Raw genomic sequence first — 21,130 nt, 5'->3', positions numbered from 1 at the left:
CATAACTTACCACTTTGTTTTGTACGTGGTCTACAAGGTTTCTTTGTCAGCACACCAACAGCTGTCGCCAATTTGCTTCCTTTTCGACCATGTTGTATATTGCAGTAAGCATGTGGGTATTAACCCGTGATGGCATGTATGACCTACTCCATTCCTCTGTCTACTTTATCTTCGCCTTAAGACTCTAAGCCACTGTGGCTACTTCATACATAGTCTGTATATATGACTTAAGTGCCCTAGAAGGCGTCGTCTACCATACTACCGCGGCATTTGTTAGCACTGATCGAATTACACTACTGTAGAGTCTACAGCCTGTAAACAAAGTGTCCAGTCTTCAGTCTTCTCAGTGCGCTCCTGAATATGTTTCCTATTTAAGTTTACTCCCAAGTATTTAAGGGAACGTGGGAACTGTAGTCATTCATTGCTACTCCAAAAACCTCTCTTGAGAATATAGGGGAGAAAAGGTATTAAAACGGATATGCAAACTTTATTCAGTTTTTGTTGCTGTTTCTTATTTACACTTATTTAAGATTTTGATCAAAGTTTTACATGTCTGCCTCTTCTTCTTCTTCCTACATATAATTGTTTTTGAATATCTCAACGGTAACGGCGGAAACCACATCCTCTCAACTGTTGATACTTATGCCAGATTTTTGTTAAGAAAGTCTAAATCTCAATTTTTTGCATAACTTTTTAACACATGACCTTTGAAAATTGCAATTAATTCGATTTTTTATAATTAAAGAATATTTTTCCAATACGGTTACCCGCCATTCTAATTGGACTCGCTTGGTTGGTTTTGTACTATGTACTTCATTGCAGTACTTAAATAAACAACTGTGAAAACCAATACAACAACTGTGCCAGCCAGAGACAGTCTTGGCTTTGTGATTTGAAGGGAATGGTGTTAAAAACACTAGGAAATTAATTGTTTAAATAATTGCAAATTCGCGCTTATTTTGTGCAAATACGTGTTGAAGTAATTTCAATAAAAACAAAACACTCTGAGGAACTTAGCAAGAAATTTTCCTTAAAATTTCTTCGGTGTATTTTTCCATGGATTATCCCTGAAGGAATGCAGGCAATAATCAGCAACAAAAACAAAAATAACAACATGCACAGAGAATAAATAACACAAAACAAGAAACCAATAAGAAACCAACTACGAGTGTATGTCTGTCGCGTCGGCGTATTTTATTATATATATGTATATACATGTGCGTGTGTGCGACTGTTTTGTTTCGATCGGCGGCGTTTAATAATAAAAAAAATAAAAACAACATTGTAGAACAATTCGTAGAATTTCTTTTGGAAATATGTTGAAGTGAAAATAAGAAGCATACAAAACAAAGACATCGCAACATGCTAACAGCAAATCATATTAAATTGAATTCACACAAGTGGAGAACATAATATGAAATTATTTAAATTGATTTAAGCCATTGAAGACTGCAGTGCGAAATCTCTTCAAGTGTGAAATTGTGTGTGTATGTGAGTGTAACCGTAAAAGTGGAAGGAGGTGCAACCTTATGGAACACAAAACACGAAATTGGGACAGTCTTTTATGCACAGTGTTAAATAAAATAAGCAGCAACAAGATTACCATAGAAACAAAAGCACGATCAAAACCGCAGGACCCATTGTAAATGTAACCTGTGTTTGTATGACATTGTTTTTATTCATTCCTAGTGCTTTGCTTAAATCCGGTGCAATTATCGTATTGTTTATTTCTTAAACACTTGTTCCCTGGCACAAACAACAATTCAATAGATGCAATTATTTTAACAAATCGGGTGCCGTTCCAAAAAAATTTCTAATTTGGCGGTAAGTTCATACTACATTATAAATGTGTTTTATTCCCAACTTTCATATCTATGTATGTATATACCTATGTAGATATTTTTACCTTTTTGAAAAAAGTGTTCCATAATCGAATTGTGCTTGCTCCACAAATGAGTCACCAAACCATCGATCAAATCTTAATGCTGATGTTTTAAATTTTATTGCCTCACTTTTACGGACAGTTTGATTTTATTGGTTATCTTGGCTTTATGTTTACCACAAGCCAATCGCTTACCGCCCGCCCATGTCATGTTTGTGGTGTTATTGAACTTTTCTTTTCTCATGCTTATTAGTATTATTTTTGTTGAGGCAACTCTATCTTACCTTGTGACCTTGAGGTTTGCGTCTATGTGATTTTCTATGATTGCAATAATTTTGTTAAAGGCTATTTACATTCTAATTGGCCAACAAACTTGGGCTAAATTTTTAGGGTCGGTATTGAACATGAGCCTTAACTAAGCGTCAAGTTATTTTTCTGCATTTCAAATGACATTTCTCATCTTTAGATTACCTCAATTTGGACTATGCTAAAGATACATAATCGTGCAACGTGTTTAAGTTATTCAAAATCAACATCGACCCTTAAAATTTAACAACAACAACAAAACAAACGAAAACAACGAAATTTCCATTAAGGAACAGAGGCAAACTTCTCACATATCAATGAGTATTGTCCGATTCAAATTTAAGCTTAATAAGGGGCCTTTTTTATAGCCTAGAAGTCCCAACGGCGCACAGTGTTGCCAAATCGAAAAATCTTAGAAATAGTTGTGGAACTTTTGAACAGATAGAGATACGAAACTTCAAATAGTCAGTGTTGAGGTGTTTCACAATAAGTATGCAAATTTTGAGAACCCTAGTGGGTCCAGAGGCTGGTCCATGGGGCTTAAAATTTGGTCACTTCGAGCATGTCAGATTGAGTTCTTCTTGCCAAACAGTAATTTATGGACCGATCGGCTTCATTGTTATACCCACCACCTGAGGGTGGGGGTATATTCATTTGGTAATTCCGTTTGCTACATATCGAAATATCCATTTCCGACCCTATAAAGTATATATATTTTTGATCAGCGTAAAACTCTCTGAGACAAACTAGCCGTGTCTGTCTGTTGAAATCGCCCTACAGTCTTTAAAATTAGAAATATTGAGCTGAAACTTTGCACAGATTCTGTTTTTTGTCCATAAGCAGGTTAAGTTCGAATATGGACTACATCGGACTATATCTTGATATAGCCCCCATAAAGACCGATCCGCGGATTTAGGGTCTTAGACCCAAAAAAAACCACATTTATTATCAGATTTTGCTGAAATTTGGGTCAGCGAGTTGAATTAGGCGCTTCGACATCCTTGTTCAATTTGGCCCAGATCGGTCCAGATTTGGATATAGCTGCCATATAGACCGATCCGCCGATTTAGGGTCTAAGGACTATAAAAGCAACATTTATTATCCCATTTTGTTGAAATTTTAGATAGTGTGTTAGATAGTGTTAGATAGTTGTGTTAAGCCACTCGACATCTTTCTTCAATTTGGCCCAGATCGGACCAGATTTGGATATACCTGCCATATAGAACGATCTCTCCATAAAAAGTGCATTTATTATCCGATTTAATCAAAATGTGGGCCAGTGAATTGTGTTAGGCCCTTCGACATCCTTCTTCAATTTGGCCCAGATCGGTCCAGATTTGGATATAGCTTCCATATAGACCGATATTTCGATTAAAAGTCTTGGCCCCATAGGGCGGGACCGCCCCCATCCGATATCAAACCCAATTTTAATACCATATTCATATTCTACATTCCAATACCTTTCATTTCATACCCAAATTGTCCCGATCGGTCCACTTTTGAATTTGGGTGGTGTTTTTGGGTAACGGGGGAGTGGCCGCCCACTTCCGAAATCAACAAATTATAAAGCCTATTTCTCCTTCCTGACAATATTGAGTCCCATATTGTCCCGACCGGTCCATTTTATTTTTGGGTAGTACTTTTGGGGAAGGGGAGAGAGTCCGCCCCCATCCGATAGCAAAAATTTGTCGTTATTTGCTTTTTTTTCAAAAATATATTCGAAAAATCGCGATTTTCGTAGGGAGACATTTTGATTTTACTTTTGGGTCTAATTTCGCATTTTTGGGGTTCACATGTATTTTATTATACAACAAAAATAAAAATTCCTTAAATTTAAATAAGGAGTATCAAAAAAATGAAACCTAACAAATAAATAAATTTTTTATAACATGGCTACATGTTTTATTATACACCATCAATTTGAAAAAAAATATTCCAAGATCGACTTTGAAATTTAAAAAAAAAAATTTCGAAAATATTTTTCTGCCTTTTACAAAAAAATTGAAAATTAAAAAAATACAAATTGCAATACCGCAGCAGGGGTTTTTTGAAAATATTATGAGCCTGCGGCAGAGCACTTCTAGCTTCTACAGCAATCCAGCATGACAAAAGTGGTAAATTCCTGGAGGGAATCAAGGCACGGTAAGAAGTGTTCACCAATAATCCTATGTCAACTGCGTGGCAATGACACAAAGGATGTTCGAACGTCTGCAACTCCCCCATGTCATAAAAAACTGCGGCGCTTTCTGTTTGTGTTTTTATACCTACCACCGTAGGATAGGGGTATATTCATTTATTCATTCGTTTGTAACACATCGAAATATTAATTTCTGACCCTACAAAGTATATATATTTCGGACCGCCGTAAAATTCTAAGACGATTTAACGATGTTATTGTGCCTGTCCTTCTATCAGTCTGTCCGTCCGTCTGTTGTAATCACTCTACAGCCTTAAAAAATTGAAAAATGAGCTGAAATTTGGCACAAATTTGATGCACGCTGGTTAAGTTCTTGAACGGGTCATATCGGACCATATTTGGATATAGCTGCTATATAGACCGATCTCCCGTCTGAAGCCCATAAAAACTTTATTTTTTAACCGATTTTGTTGAAATTAGAAGCAATGAGTAGTTTTACGCCTCCCAACATAGGAACCAAATATGGTTGAGATCGGACTATATTTAGATTTAGCTGTCATATAGACCGATCTGCCGATAAAGGGTCTCAAGCCCATAAAAGCTTTATTTATTACCCGATTTCGCTAAAATTTTAAACAGTGGGTTAATTTAAGCCTCCCAACATCTGACCTAAATATGGATGAGATCGGACTATATTTAGATAAAGCTGCCATACATGCCGATCAGCCGATAAAGGGTCTGAAGCCCATAAAAGCTTTAATTATTATCCGATTTCGCACAAATTTGATATAGTGAGTTGTTTTGAGCCTCCCGATGTCCAAGCTTAATATGGCTGATGTCGGACTATACTTAGATATAGTTGTCATATAGACCGATCTGCCGATAAAGGGTCTGAAGCCCATAAATGCTTTATTTTTTATCCGATATCACTGAAATTTGAAATAGTGGGTAGCTTTAGGTCTCCCAACATCTGATCTAAATATGGATGAGATTGGTCTATATTTAGATAAAGCTGCCATACATGCCGATCTGCCGATAAAGGGTCTGAAACCCATAAAAGTTTTAATTATTACCCGATTTCGCAGAAATATGATATAGTGAGTTGTTTTGAGCCTCCCGATATCCGAGCTTAATGTAGTTGATGTCGGACATTATTTAGATATAGTTGCCATGTAGACCGATCTGCCGAGGAAGGGTCTGAAGCCCATAAATGCTTTTTTTTATCCGATATCACTGAATTTTGAAACAGTGGGTAGCTTTACGTCTCCCGACATCCGTCCCAAATATGGTTCGGATCGGACTGTATTTAGATATAGCTGTCATATAGACCTATCTGCCGATTAAGGGTCTGAAGCTCATAAAAGCTTTATTTATTACCCGATTTTGTTGAAATTTGAAATACAAATTCAAGAGTGACTTATATTGGGTTGCCCAAAAAGTAATTGCGGATTTTTTAAAAGAAAGTAAATGCATTTTTAATAAAACTTAGAATGAACTTTAATCAAATATACATTTTTTTACACTTTTTTTCTAAAGCAAGCTAAAAGTAACAGCTGATAACTGACAGAAGAAAGAATGCAATTACAGAGTCACAAGCTGTGAAAAAATTTGTCAACGCCGACTATATGAAAAATCCGCAATTACTTTTTGGGCAATACAATATTTAGTAGACCAATCAACGTCTGTGCCGAATTTGGACGCATAAGCTATCCAATTTTCACCGGATTGTGACGAAAAAGGTTTTACATATATACCCGAGGTGGTGGGTAACCGAAGTTCGGCCCGGCCGAACTTAATGCCTATTTCCTCCTTTTTTTAATTTAAAAATATTTTCGAAAAGTAGCGAGATTTTTGGAAACATATTTCGCAAACCGGGATTTTTGCATCTTCAAAAAACATACAAATATTTCCAACAAATCGCGCGGTTTTTGCATACATTTTTTGTATGCTGCACTTTTTGCTTTTTTTAACTATTTCAAAAAACTTTCGAAAATTCGAGCGATTTTTGAAAATACCTTTTGCTTTTTTTCAAAAAATAGCGTTTTTTGTAATTTTTCAAAATAACGAGAAATATTTAAAAAAATTGCCCGATTTTTGGAAATATATTGCACAAGCGGTGCTTTTCGCTTCACAAAAAAAAAAAACGTGCGGGTTTCAAATATATATTTTTCCGGTGCCGCTTTTTGCTTTAATCAAAATAATTGGAAAAAAATTAAAAACAAATCCCACGAATTTTTAAAAACATTTTTCTATTGTGAAGATTTCTAATTTATTTCAAAAAATTAAAAAAAAATAATTTTAATAATTTAAAAATATTTTCAATAAGTCGCGCGATTATTGATAATTTTTTTATTTGTGTTAAACTAACAAGTGTTTGTGTTAAACTAAGTAGATACGAATATAGATAAAACATGAGCTAGAAATAAATTTTACTTTGTCATGAATTACCCTTATTGCTCTCTTATCTCACAAAAACCAACCACCTAAAATTTTGTTACTGGACACCTCATTTCGATTTCGTATACATTTGTCAATCTCCGGAAATACCATTCCTTTGAAAGCAAAAATACAAGTTGTATTCGAATAGCAAACTTACTTACAGTTGCATTTTCAAACCAGCTTGTGAAATATTTAAGGCTAGTCGCCATTTGTCATATAAACATTTTTGTCTTTATAAGAATTATGTTTTTATTTTCTTTGGTTTTTGAGCAAGACATTCTGTTAATGTTTTTGCTTGCCAGCCAAAAAAATTACTTTAGCCAAACCAAGCGATTATTAAAATTATAAGAAAAATATACAACATAAATATTTAAACGGTTTGGAACAAACGGCAGCTACGAAATATTGATGAAGTTCTTCATCGGGGAGGGCTGCCACCTCCGCGTACAACACAATCGCCATGACAGTGGGCTCCAAACAATTGGGCCCCAAATTAATTTAATTACAATTTGTTGGTTCTATTGTATAACAAAGCCAAACAATGTTAAACTTGTCATTTCATCGCATCAAAATATTGATCTAAGACCGTCTTCACATTTTCAGTCGATTTAGCTTTCAAACGAATAAAACTAGACGCTTTAAATTTTGTATAAATATTTTCTATTTCTGTAGGTCAGTTGGGATTCTAAATGGGCTATATTGGTCCATGCCATATAAACCAATCCCGGATCTTGACTTCTTATGCCTTTAGAGGGCGCAATTCTTAACCGATCTGAAATTTTGCATAAGGTGTTCTGTTATGACTTCCAACATCTGTGCTAATTGTGGTCCAAATCGGTTAATAACCGGATTCAGCTCCCATATAAGCCGCTAGAGGTCGCAATTAAAGGGTGATTTTTTTGAGGTTAGGATTTTCATGCATTAGTATTTGACAGATCACGTGGGATTTCAGACATGGTGTCAAAGAGAAAGATGCTCAGTATGCTTTGACATTTCATCATGAATAGACTTACTAACGAGCAACGCTTGCAAATCATTCAATTTTATTACCAAAATCAGTGTTCGGTTCGAAATGTGTTCAAATTTTGACAAATTTTGTTCAGCGATGAGGCTCATTTCTGGTTGAATGTCAGCCGATTTGGCTGACATTTTTCACGAAGTGTTTTGTTTTGACTTCCAACAACTGTGCAAACTATGCTCCGAATCGGTGCTAAATCTGATATATCCCCCATATAAACCCATCTCGGATCTTGACTTCTTGAGCCGCTAGAGGGCGCAATTATTATCCGATTTGGCTAAAATTTTACACGAAGTGATTTGTTTTGACTTCCAACAACTGTGCCAAGTTAGATCAAAATCAATTCCTAATATGATATAACTCCCATATAAAACGATCTCATGATTATACTTTGTGAGCCTACAGAGGGCGCAATTAACATCCGACTTGGCTGAAATTTCGTACAACGACTTCTTCTATGACCTTCAACAAATAAATTGCTAAAAATGGTCTGAATCGGTCCATAACCTGATATAGCTTCAATATAAAGAGCTTTCCCGATTTTACGATTATACGATTTGGCTGAAATTTTGCACTATGACTTCTACTTTGGTCTCTAACAGCCAAACCAAGTATGGCCCCAATATGTTTATAACTTGACATAGCTCCAATACCAAAGCAATTCTTATCTATTTTCTTTTATTTGCCTATAAAAAGATATCAGGCAAAGAACTTGACAAATGCGATCAAGGGTGGAGGGTATATAAGATTCGGTCAGGTCGAACTTAGCACGCTTTCAATTGTTTTTTTTTTAACAAAATTCTTTGAGGTTATTATTTTATTGAGGTTATTAATTTATAACTATTTATTTTTGGCTAAACCTGTCGCACGGTTTCTTGTACACTCATAGAAAAATCGTTGGTGATAAGAACGTATACTGTCAGTCGATCGTTGGTAGTAGATTTCTCTGCTTTTTCAGCATTGTTCCTGCTGTTATCACAAAAAATTTGCTATTTTAAAACAGGGTTCACTTCTGAAATGATTTATTTGGCTGAAAATGAATGCTCTTCCACACATCTCTATATTGTTCTTCCTAAAGGACTACTTTTGTTAAAATGCCGGAAAGTTATTGACACTCAGCGAAATTTCTTACTAAAAAGATTTGCTACTGTTACAGCAAAAAAAAAAAAATGTTTACTAACAAATTTCTCTGAGTTTATAATGTATAATATCTTTTTTCTATGAGTATAAAATGTATACTTAAACAGCAGATGCTTTTAATATATTTAGTATTTGATAGGGTGATGTAAAAAATCCTTCGGAACACATCAACTTAAAATATTTCAAAATTTGCCAGAGGTAATTTTTGTGGGATTATTATCAAAGTATTAAAACTGTCTATATTGTTGTAACTTTTTGGCAACACTGGTTTAAACATCTCACGCACGTTTCGTGTTTTGTTTCACTGTCAAACATCTTCAGTTTGGTCTATAAGTTAGGTTAGGTAAGAGTGGCAGTCCTTTACAGACTCACTCAGACAATTTTAGGTCCATTGTGATACCACAATAGCAACAGACCAAGGCTTCTGGTGGGAATCGAAGCCACGACCCCTGCACTGGTAATCCAACTCGGCTACCGTGCGCCCAATTTGCTCTATAATTTAACCATGAATCGTCTTACAAACGAATAACGCTTGCAAATTATAGAATTTTATTATCAAAATGCGTGCTCTGTTAAGAGAGTTCATCGCGCCCTTCTTCAATTTTATGACGTAGCTCTTTTTTGGTTACGTAGCTCAATGGTTACGTAAATAAACAGAATTGTCGATTTTGGAGTGAATATCAGCCAGAAGCATTGCAAGAGCTACCAATGCATCTAGAAAAAGTCACAGTTTGGTGCGGTTGACGGGCTGGTGGCATCAATGGACCGTGCTTCTTCAAACATGATGCGAATCGCAACGTAACTGTGAATGGTGAGCGCTATCGTGAGATGATATCCATTTTTTTCCCCAAAATGCAAGAGCTTTACTTGCACGACATGTGATTTTAACAAGATGGTGCCACACACGTAATAATGGACTTATAGAGAGGCGAGTTCTGTGAACATTTTATTTCATGTTCGGGACCGCTCAATTGACTGCCCAGATCGTGCGATTTATTGCCTTTAGACTAATTTTTGTGGGGCTATGTCAAATCTCAGGTCTACACCCAGAAAAATTAGTCTGCTGATATTAAATCAAAAACGTAAAATATTTGAATAAATCCTTTCAAAATTTTGGAACTTCTAAACAACAAATGAGTCATTTTGGTATATATAAAAGAAAAATTGTCAATTCTAGGCGTAAATTTTTAAAGACAGCAGTAAATGTTTGCTGTTATAGCAACAAATTACTACTGTCCCATTTTCAGCAGACTTTCTGCTGTTTCAGCAAACATTTTTGCTGTTTTTACTAACAAATTTCTATGAGTGTATACAGATAAGCCCGCTTCAATTGACGCATTGGAAGACAACATTGAAGCATTTATTCGTGAAATGCCGGCCGAAATATTGGACAGAGTATGCCAAAATTTAACTAAACGGATGGAATATTTGAGACGCAGTCACGGTCAATATTTGCATGAAATAATCTTTAAACATTAAATTATATGGGTCGTACTATCGATTCAAATAAAGATTTCATACATTTTTCTGGATTTTATGTTTTTTGAAAAAACTTTTCTATAGCTCTTAAAAAATCACCCTTTATAATATAGCTTGGTGAAATCTTTGCTAAAACAACAGCCATGTGCCTAAAAAAAACAGCTTTTATATCTGCTTTTCCTTTTTGACAGACAAACATTGTTATTTCAACAAACCTTTTCGCTATTTTGTTATTCAAAATTTCGTTGCGTGTACCTTTTTAAGTCTACCATATTAAATTCTACATATTTTTTGTTTTTGTTAAGTAATCGTGAGGTACCTTCCATTCCACTTAATTATTCGATTGTTGATGTTATCACGAGCAGTTTGAAGTGAATGAATGTATTAAGTAAATTTTTGTACTTTTCCAATGGAAAATGTATAGGATACTCGTAAATATTCACGCTATCTACAAATGTAACACAATAGAACTGTGACTTACACTGTTGGACAATTGGATTTTGTTGAAACTTTTCAATGAAGAGGCGGAATTTTGTCACGGTTCTGTGAGTATTGACGTATTGTTATTAGTTTCCATTATCGTGGGGGAAGATGCTTTTGTCACATCACAAATTAGTGTAAAATTGTGCATTAGTACCTCGATAAAACAAAACTTGTAATTTTACATTGCGATTGAAATGATTATCTTGAGCGTTCTCAAAGTGTTTCTTTGGTATTGTTTTTATTATAAATATTCTGATTGCTGTGTACACCCAAAAAAATTAGTCTGTCTTTTTAAGCGGCGCAAAGACAGTGGACCCCTAACAAATACGCCCAAATTGTAAATGAAAATAGACCCAAAATTTGGGGTGCTTTTGCATTATGAAAAAGGATCCTAAAACAAATGGTCCCTAAAAATAAATGCAATGTGTGTTCCAATATTAATTAGGAATCAAATGTCCTTTTAGAATTTGGAGTGCATTTTCATCATACAATTTCACCCCAAACATCATTATGCAAATATACTCCAAAGTTTGTATAATCACTCCAAATATTTTGTTGTTGTGTACAGCATACATTAGGGGTATAAACGCATAAAACAATTTGGGGTGTAATTCCATAGATTGTTTAACGAAGTCGAAAGTAAACTGAAAGAAACAAGTAAAAGCGGGCTAAGTTCGGTCGGGCCGAATCTTATATACCCTCCACCATTGATCGCATTTGTCGAGTTCTTTTCCCGGTATGTCTTTTTAGGCAAACAAAGAATAAAAGATAAGAATTGCTATGCTTTTAGGGCTATATCAAGTTATAGTTCGATTCGAAGCATATTGAATGTTGCGGACCATAGAAGAAGTCATTGTGTAAAATTTCAGCCAATTTGAATAAGAATTGCGCCCTTTAGGGGCTCAAGAAGTAAAAAAAGGGAGATCGTTTTATATAGGGCTATTCACCGATTCAGACCATATTTGACACGTATGTTAAAGGTTATGGGAGAAGCCGTTATACAGAATTTCAGGCAAATCGGTTAATAATTACCACCTCTTAAGTTAAGATCCCAGACCGGTTAATATGATAGCTACATCAGGTTATGAACCGATTTCAACCATTTTTAGCATAGTTGTTGGAAGTCATAACTAAACACGTCGTGCCAAATTTCAGCCAAATCGGATAGGAATTGCGCCCTCTAGAGGCTCAAGATGTCAAGACCCCAGATCGGTTTATATGACAGCTATATCAGTTTATGAACCGATGTGAACCATACTTAGCACGGTTGTTGGAAGTCATAACGAAACACATCATGCCAAATTGCAGTAAAATCGGATAGGAATTGCGCCCTCTAGAGGCTCAAGAAGTCAAGATTCAAGATCGGTTTATATGGCAGCTATTATCAGGTTATGGGCCGATTTGAACCATACTTAGCACAGTAGTTGGAATTCATAACGAAACACTTCATGCAATACTTCAGTCAAATCGGATAGGAATTGCGGCCTCTAGTGGCTCAAGAAGTCAAGATCCAAGATCGGTTTATATGGTAAATTGCAAATTTTGTCCATGAACATTCCATTAGGGAACAGGGGCAAACTTCTTACATATTAATGAGTGCAATCCGATTCAAGTTTAAGCTCAATGATAAGGGGCCTCCTTTTTTTATAGCCGAGTTCGAACGGCGTGCCGCAGTGCGACTCCTCTTTGGAGAGAAGTTTTACATGGCATAGCACCTCGCAAATGGTTTTTTTCTGATGGTCTCGCCAGGATTCGAACCCAGGCGTTCAGGTTCGTAGGCGGACATGCTAACTTCTGCGCTACGGTGGCCTCCGGTGTTTTATATGACAGCTATATCAAAACATGGACCGATATGGCCCATTTACAAAATTTCAAGCGGCTAGTTTTACTCCTTCGAAAGTTAGCGTGCTTTCGACAGACAGACGAAAGGACGGACAGACACACGGACATGGCTAGATCGACTTAAAAGTGACATGTTAAAAGTGACAAGAATTTATATACTTTATGGGGTTTTGGACTAATATTTCGAAGAGTTACAAACAGAATGACGAAATTAGTATACCCCATCTTATGGTGGAGGGTATAAAAAGTAGTAGAAGAAGGAAGGGCCCTGTTCCTTAATTGAATGTTCAAGGGCAAATTCGGATTTGCAGGAAAAGAAGAAAGCCTACTTTTTTCAATAGTAAACAGTTAAACAGGTCCATTTTTAAGACAACATTTTTGTCGCCGCAGCTAAAACTTTTAAATATGAAAAATATTTTCAAGAATTTTTTTTAATCCGGGGAAAACGCTGAAGACGAGAAATATTTTCTAAAATCTCGAGATTTTTGGAAAAAATTTAAATAGTTTTAATGTGGCAAAATAACGACGCTGGAATATATTTTTTTTTTGAAAATCGCGCGATTTTTTGAAATTTTTTTTCCTTTTTTAAAAATGGTAATAGGCTACGCCATAGCTGCGTTATTGCACGTATTAAACATCACTGTAGCGAAAAATATTTTTTTTAATCTTTTAAGCAATGCCTATATAGGCCAATATAGTCAATGACCTTCCATGTCTTCTCTTAACTGATCGCAGAGGTGAAACGTCTGCGGAAGTTGTTGATTTTGGAAGATTTTATCAACTTATTAACACTGAATCTGGTGGACCGATATTACTCCCAAAAGTGCGACAGCGTATTAAAACGCTTCCATCTACGGTATCCAGTGTTTCGGGTCACAATAGCATCACGAATATCTGCCGAAAACGGAAAAGGTTTATTCTTTGAACAAATTCTCTTCACCCTGATCGGGACCATACGATTCTAGCCAGCGCACACATTTCTAGATAAAAAATCCACCTAATCATCAGAAATTAAAGTAGGCAAGGCATCGTGGTCACTCTATTGAAATCTCTATATGAATAAAACTCATCCCTTCTATAGATTTCAAAGTTGTACGATAGGAAAATCAAATCATGGTTGGAGAAGCACGATCTTACTAACAAAGAACAAATCTAGAAGGGTATTGGAACTGGACGAAAAAAGAATCGGCATTTATGTGACTGTAATATACCCAATGAAGACATCTCCATAGCGAGACCTGTTTCCAAAAGGATATTGGAATAATAAAAATAATCTGCTATAGTGACATCCGAGTAGGTAATAGTGAGGTGTTTCACTTATTCAAAAAATGGTTGTATGCCAAAGATGTTGTTTGCCCTATAGACACAGGAACAGCATCCTTTCCGTAGCAGATATTTCGATAAACCCATACTCAATGCTATCATAAGCTCCTGATCTGGCACACATGAGAGTCCTCACACTGCAGCGAATGTAAATCGCTATAGTCTATCAGACCTGAAAACCGTATATCCTTCAACATTAATGAAAGAATTGGAAGTTGTTCCCTTCAGCCACGTCTCTGATACACAAATAGCATCCAAACCTGAATTCTCAAACATAAATTAAAGTGCAACAATCTTATAATTCAAGCTTTGGAAGTTAATGTGAGAAATCTTGATTCCATTCCGTTGCCCTGCCGGAATACTAATCATATTCGTCGTGGAGTCCCTAGCGGTATGGTTATCTAGGAACACCATTTTTAAGGATAAAATTGTAAATGAAAATTCAACCATCAGTACCGCGACAGATATGATATTCAATGTTATGGTGCTTTGCAATGAGTACGCCAAATTGGGGATCATAGTGGGTCCAGAAGTTGGCCACCCCAAGCATGTTAAATTTCCGAATAAATCAAAATTTTCCAATTTTTTTCCTAAACATGTAATATCTTTATTTTCTTCAAAACTAATATGATATTATTTTACAATTCCATTCATAACAGCCCAAATGAAGTTACAATGAAGCTTCAGCTCCGACAAGTAAAAACGTCTCTTTTATAACAACTCCACTACGTAGTGAAATTAAAACATTCCGTCATTTTTTCTCTGTGTACAACTGTTAATCAATATTCCAAGCATATTACCCACTATAATAGTACTCATATAAAATAATCACGCCTTCGTTGTTCTACTTTGTTTTCATTTTGAAAAGGAATAGTCAGCCGTCAGTGTTCCTCCAGTCAGCGTTCATTAACCCATCCTCTGTTGTTGCTTTTTGGTTTGTTTCCAGTTTGTTTATTTTTTGTTTTTGTTCGGTTCGATTATTCTGCAGATATGCGTCACTTGCATCATATGTGCTAAATAAATCCTTGTTCACATCCTCTACCATATGTGCTTGGAATCCCACACCTTTTTGTATTGTGCCTTTTCTGACCACTCGTTCAATTTGAAACTTTACAAAGACAATCCGGAGCAAGTTTGATGGTGTTGTTGGAAACTTATATTAATCATGAGTGAATTTGAATATGAATTTTTCTTATCAGTGGATTTTTTCTTAAGTGGATATGATGGAAATAAATTTTCGTACTTCTGGGAATATTTGTTAAAGACAAAATTTCAATGAAATTTCCTCTACAGGTAAAATTTCAATGAAATTTCCTCTAACGATACAATCCAAAGAAATTTTCTGTAAAGACAAAATTTCCACGAAATTTTCTGTAAAGACAAAATTTCCACGAAATTTTCTCTAAAGACAAAATTTCCACGAAATTTTCTCTAAAGACAAAATTTCCACACAATTTTCTCTAAAGACAAAATATCCATGAAATTTTCTCTAAAGACAAAATATCCATGAAATTTTCTCTAAAGACAAAATATCCATGAAATTTTCTCTAAAGACAAAATATCCATGAAATTTTCTCTAAAGACAAAATATCCATGAAATTTTCTCTAAAGACAAAATTTCCATGAAATTTTCTCTAAAAACAAAATTTCCGTGAAATTTTCTCTAAAGACAAAATTTCCATGAAATTTTTTCTAAAGACAAAATTTCCATGAAATTTTTTCTAAAGACAAAATTTCCATGAAATTTTTTCTAAAGACAAAATTTCCATGAAATTTTTTCTAAAGACAAAATTTCCATGAAATTTTTTCTAAAGACAAAATTTCCATGAAATTTTTTCTAAAGACAAAATTTCCATGAAATTTTCTCTAAAGACAAAATTTCCATGAAATTTTCTCTAAAGACAAAATTTCCATGAAATTTTCTCTAAAGACAAAATTTCCATGAAATTTTCTCTAAAGACAAAATTTCCATGAAATTTTCTCTTAAGACAAAATTTCCATGAAATTTTCTCTAAAGACAAAATTTTCATGAAATTTTCTCTAAAGACAAAATTTTCATGAAATTTTCCCTAAAGAAAAAATTTTCATGAAATTTTCTCTAAAGAAAAAATTTCCATGAAATTTTCTCTAAAGAAAAAATTTTCATGAAATTTTCTCGAAAGAAATTTTCTCTAAAGGCTTAATTTTCATGAAATTTTCTTTAAAATAAAGTTTAGGTTGAATGATATCCCAACCCAAAAAGTGAGCTCAATCGTAGACTAGTGCGGCCCTTTGTTACAGTATTTCCTTGAAATTTTCTCTCAAGACAAAATTTCCATGAAATTTTCTCTAAAGACAAAATTTCCTTGAAATTTTCTCTAAAGACAAAATTTCCTTGAAATTTTCTCTAACGACAAAATTTCCATGAAATTTTCTCTAAAGACAAAATTTCCATGAAATTTTGCTCTAAAGACAAAATTTCCATGAAATTTTCTGTAAAGACAAAATTTCCATGAAATTTTCTCTAAAGACAAAATTTCAAAGAAATTTTCTCTAAAGACGAAATTTCAAAGAAATTTTCTCTAAAGACAAAATTTCCATGAAATTTTCTCTTAAGACAAAATTTCCATGAAATTTTCTCTAAAGACAAAATTTCCATGAAATTTTCTCTAAAGAAAAAATTTCCATGAAATTTTCTCTAAAGAAAAAATTTCCATGAAATTTTCTCTAAAGAAAAAATTTCCATGAAATTTTCTCTAAAGAAAAAATTTCCATGAAATTTTCTCTAAAGAAAAAATTTCCATGAAATTTTCTCTAAAGAAAAAATTTCCATGAAATTTTCTCTAAAGAAAAAATTTCCATGAAATTTTCTCTAAAGAAAAAATTTCCATGAAATTTTCTTTAAAGAAAAAATTTTCATGAATTTCCATGAAATTTTCTCTAAAGACAAAATTTCCATGAAATTTTCTCTAAAGACAAAATTTCCATGAAATTTTCTCTAAAGACAAAATTTCCATGAAATTTTCTCTAAAGACAAAATTTCCATGAAATTTTCTCTAAAGACAAAATTTCCATGAAATTTTCTCTAATGACAAAATTTCCATGAAATTTTCTCTAAAGACAAAATTTCCATGAAATTTTCTCTAAAGACAAAATTTCCATGAAATTTTCTCTAAAGACAAAATTTCCATGAAATTTTCTCTAAAGACAAAATTTCCATGAAATTTTCTCTAAAGACAAAATTTCCATGAAATTTTCTCTAAAGACAAAATTTCGATGAAATTTTCTCTAAAGACAAAATTTCCATGAAATTTTCTCTAAAGACAAAATTTCCATGAAATTTTCTCTAAAGACAAAATTTCCATGAAATTTTCTCTAATGACAAAATTTCCATGAAATTTTCTCTAAAGACAAAATTTCCATGAAATTTTCTCTAAAGACAAAATTTCCATGAAATTTTCTCTAAAGACAAAATTTCCATGAAATTTTCTCTAATGACAAAATTTCCATGAAATTTTCTCTAAAGATAAAATTTCCATGAAATTTTCTTTAAAGTCAAAATTTCCATGAAATTTTCTCTAAAGAAATTTTCTCTATGAAATTTTCTCTAAAGGCAAAATTTTCATGAAATTTTCTTTAAAATAAAGTTTAGGTTGAATGATATCCTAACCCAAAAAGTGAGCTCAATCGTAGACTAGTGCGGCCCTTTGTTACAGTATCGGTCCACACTTTTTCAAGGGTTTAGTCGCGGAGTGCGAAGCATTGCTACTCCGCTTTTGCGGATGGATGACAGAAATTTTTTCTAAAGAGAAAATTTCAATAAATTTTTTCTAAAGAGAAAATTTTAAATAATTTTTTTAAAGAGATAATTTCAAGAAATTTTTCTAAAGAGAAAATTTCAAGAAATTTTTTCTAAAGAGAAAATTTCAAGAAATTTTTCTAAAGAGAAAATATTTAAAGAATTATTTTTTCGAGACAAAATTTTAAGATTTTGACAAGAGACAAATTTTCATAAATTTTTTAAAAAATAAAGTCTTAACAATAACAATTTTTCCATAAGATTTTGAAGAATTAAATATTTTTTTTTGGACATTGTTCCGTAGTTATTCTATACAATATATTGAAACTGAATAGAGTTTTGCCAATACTACCAATTCCTAGTCTCCTTTAATTGTTTCTACTCGATTTTCGTCCATTTCAAATGTCTCAGTCTGAGCATCTCGATTGGAAAGTGGTGAAGGTGGCCTGGCTGCCGGTGGTGCATTCCACATTGTGGACCCTTTAGTCTTTGGCTCTCTCATTAAGCGATATTCCTGGGGTAGCTCTGATTCTTTGTATAGACGATCGGTAAAATAAATTCTCCTTATGCGCACATTTGCATGTATCTGCAGACGAACAGTCTCCATGTAATTGGTGTTATATGCCCGGCGGGTAAAATCAGCTAAGTTGAAATGAATTTGATTCCATCCAGGTGACATGCCCAAGGGCATGCAAGTACAGAAAGGTTTCACAGAAGTTTTACTTTGAAAATTGGAAACACGAAAACGACGTACAAAACGTTGATCATCGATGATCTGTAAAGAATCAAAGAAAAAAAATTTATGGTGTGCTCCTTAAATGTTTTAAATGACTTACTTTTACTTCGAAAGTGAAATATTTGTGCATGTTCTTAATGAGCAATACCAAAAATGGCAACTTAATGCCTAACTCTTTCTTGGGCTCACGAGGCGTACTTATATACACGGTCGATACATTGGTGCCCATTATTTCCAATACCATCGACTTGATGTCTTCGTCCATAATCCTTTTCACATAACCATTTTGTGTCTGCAACGAATGTTGGAAGATGAATAACATGTGAGATTGATGGCCCTTGAGAAGCGCTACTTACATGAATGGACCAATTGGATAATGGCTGTCCCCCAACGCTGTATAAGACTGAAAAACAGCCTTTTTGATAAACCGTGCGATACATAGAGAAGGGAGGGATTGTTGTATTGAAAAAATTATTTTTCTATTATCAAGGGTGGAATGTCTTTTGATTGAAAATAAAAATATTTATGACATTTTCTTCAAATTCGATAATTGGAAAATGTTTTTTCAAAATACGGAGTTTATAAAAAATTTCGAAGAAATGTAATTTCATATAACATTTTAGGGACAATCAAAAATTCCGTCATATTGAATATTTTTTTTTCCAAAAACCCTTTAACATCTGATATTCGAAAAAATTTCACCAAAATTTAATTTGATTGAAATTGGATTTTCAGCGACAATTTAAAAACATTAGATTTTTCAGAGAATTTAATAAAAAACTGAACGTCATTAAATTCAAAATGTCAATTTCGTAAAAGATTTGATAGAAATTTGATTTTCATTTATTCTGTATAATTTGTTGACATTGGATGGAGTCGGACCCTCCCCCGTTGCCCCAAAAACATCACCGAAAATCAGAAGTGGATCAATAAGAATATGGGTATGAAATGAAAGGTATTGAATTGTAGAATACGCATCATATGAATAGGATTGAAGGGTAGATAGGAATATGGTATTAAGAATTGGGTCCAATTACCCAGGAAGTCGCCATAACCCCAAAACTCCTCCAAGCTGACAAATTGAACGTTCCTATCAATATGGGGCTCAACTGAAACAAAAAAAAAAAACGCCCCCAATGGTCATACTAGCCAATCACGTCTATATAGCACTCGGTTTGTTTGTTTGTTCCGTATAGACTCAAAAACGGCAGAATCGATTTTCTTGAAATTTTCAAAGATTGTGTTCGTTGGTTGGTCTGGAACGAAACATAGGATATTTAATTTTTTCGATATCGGAAGGGGGGCACACTATACCCCTTACCCCAAATTAAATGCAAATCGATCAAAACAATGTGGGTATCAAATGACAGGTATTGGAGAGTAGTATTCGAATATGGTATGAAAATTTGTTTATAAGTACCTAGCGGGCCGCCCCAACCTCAAATATGCGACTCAAATGAAAGGTTTTAGGGAATGAATTACGAATATGGCAAACAAATTAAGTCTATGTAATGGGAGGTGTTTCCACCACCCAAAACCTTTTAGCCCGATAGTTCAAACTTGTCCTTTAGAGTGCAACGACACATTTCAATTGAACGTTGATCAGGAGGAGGTCCAGGCATTTCCGCACTATACAGACTATCCCACTCCAATTGTTTCTAGATACACAACCCTATTTTTCACCCTTGTTGACAATTACCATAACCAAGCTGTATCTAGCAAATGTTCATGGACCCGTATTACTATTTATTGCCTTAGTTCTTTTGGGCATGGAATGCACTCCAGGTGATCGCAGCATTTAGACTGACTGCTAGCGGTTCCGAAATTAGAAGTGTAGATTTTGAGTCAATAGAGGATAAAATAGCTTCGGCCTTGTCTTTAAGACTCAAGCCAGGTCTGTTCGTCAAAAGCCTCTGCTGACCAGTTGTCTGTTGGCTACTGGAGCCGCCCCACCAGTCGAGGTTTCAGTAGCAGACAACATGCTACGGCCTGATACCACCACCGCTCTTCTAAGCTTACTCCCGGCCTTTTGATCCGTCACTCCATTGGAAACAGACGCAGATCATCAACCGCTTAATGGATAACACTATTACAGCTATCCTGATGTTCCCACATCGATCGGTCCTTTGGACCGGAACGAGCTTGCTCACCTATAGTAGCTAGATGAGGATCGCCACCGCCACATATAGACATGTGGCTACAACAACAACAATACAATAGCTATCTTATTACGAGTTACGGAATATTCTTGTGGAGCGAAACATCATAACGTCTGCTCTACTCAATGGTTAACACAAGATTCAATCAGAACCAATTTTTTTATTGAACGTAAGCCGTTAATTTGTTAATTAGTTAATAATAACGAAAAAATCACTTCGGTTAAGGTTAAACTTTTCAGAACTTCATCTTTGGTAAAGGATGGCTTCTACGCTAAAATTCAAAACTTCTTTTAATCTAAAAATATTGTGTTTACAGCAAAATAGGGGTTGTTAAACGTTTCGTTTTATCTAGTGTCTCTTCCATTTGGCAGAGAGTGTAGCCCATCGTTAAGTAATGGTCAGTCAGCC

The 21,130-nt window shown here is 34.4% G+C and overlaps 2 protein-coding genes across 3 annotated transcripts in view; one reads left to right on the top strand and one right to left on the bottom strand.

Annotated features, from left to right (window-relative positions):
- Positions 1 to 916: 916 nt before the first annotated feature.
- Positions 917 to 21,130, top strand: part of LOC106085990 (tyrosine-protein kinase Btk29A) — a 491,172-nt gene continuing 470,958 nt past the window's right edge. Inside the window, exon 1 of one of the 2 annotated variants that reach the window (XM_013250481.2) lies at positions 917 to 1,824. The gene's annotated coding sequence lies outside the window, so the exon portion shown is untranslated. Of the gene's footprint in view, positions 1,825 to 19,503; positions 19,519 to 21,130 lie in introns of those variants that run through there. The other variant, XM_059364170.1, reaches the window with a different exon arrangement.
- On the bottom strand, positions 18,064 to 19,191 carry LOC106085995 (uncharacterized). The gene is made up of 3 exons (XM_013250489.2): positions 18,920 to 19,191; positions 18,664 to 18,855; positions 18,064 to 18,602 (listed from the first exon to the last, which is right to left on the bottom strand). The coding sequence occupies exons 1-3, from the start codon at positions 19,001 to 19,003 to the stop codon at positions 18,186 to 18,188; spliced, it is 693 nt and encodes a 230-aa protein (XP_013105943.1). The 5' UTR covers positions 19,004 to 19,191; the 3' UTR covers positions 18,064 to 18,185.

Source organism: Stomoxys calcitrans, chromosome 3 (assembly GCF_963082655.1).
Source record: "Stomoxys calcitrans chromosome 3, idStoCalc2.1, whole genome shotgun sequence".
Classification (NCBI taxonomy): Eukaryota; Metazoa; Arthropoda; class Insecta; order Diptera; family Muscidae; genus Stomoxys; species Stomoxys calcitrans.
The sequence above is the reverse complement of the archived record's forward strand: the minus strand, read 5'-3'. Positions and strand labels throughout refer to the sequence as shown.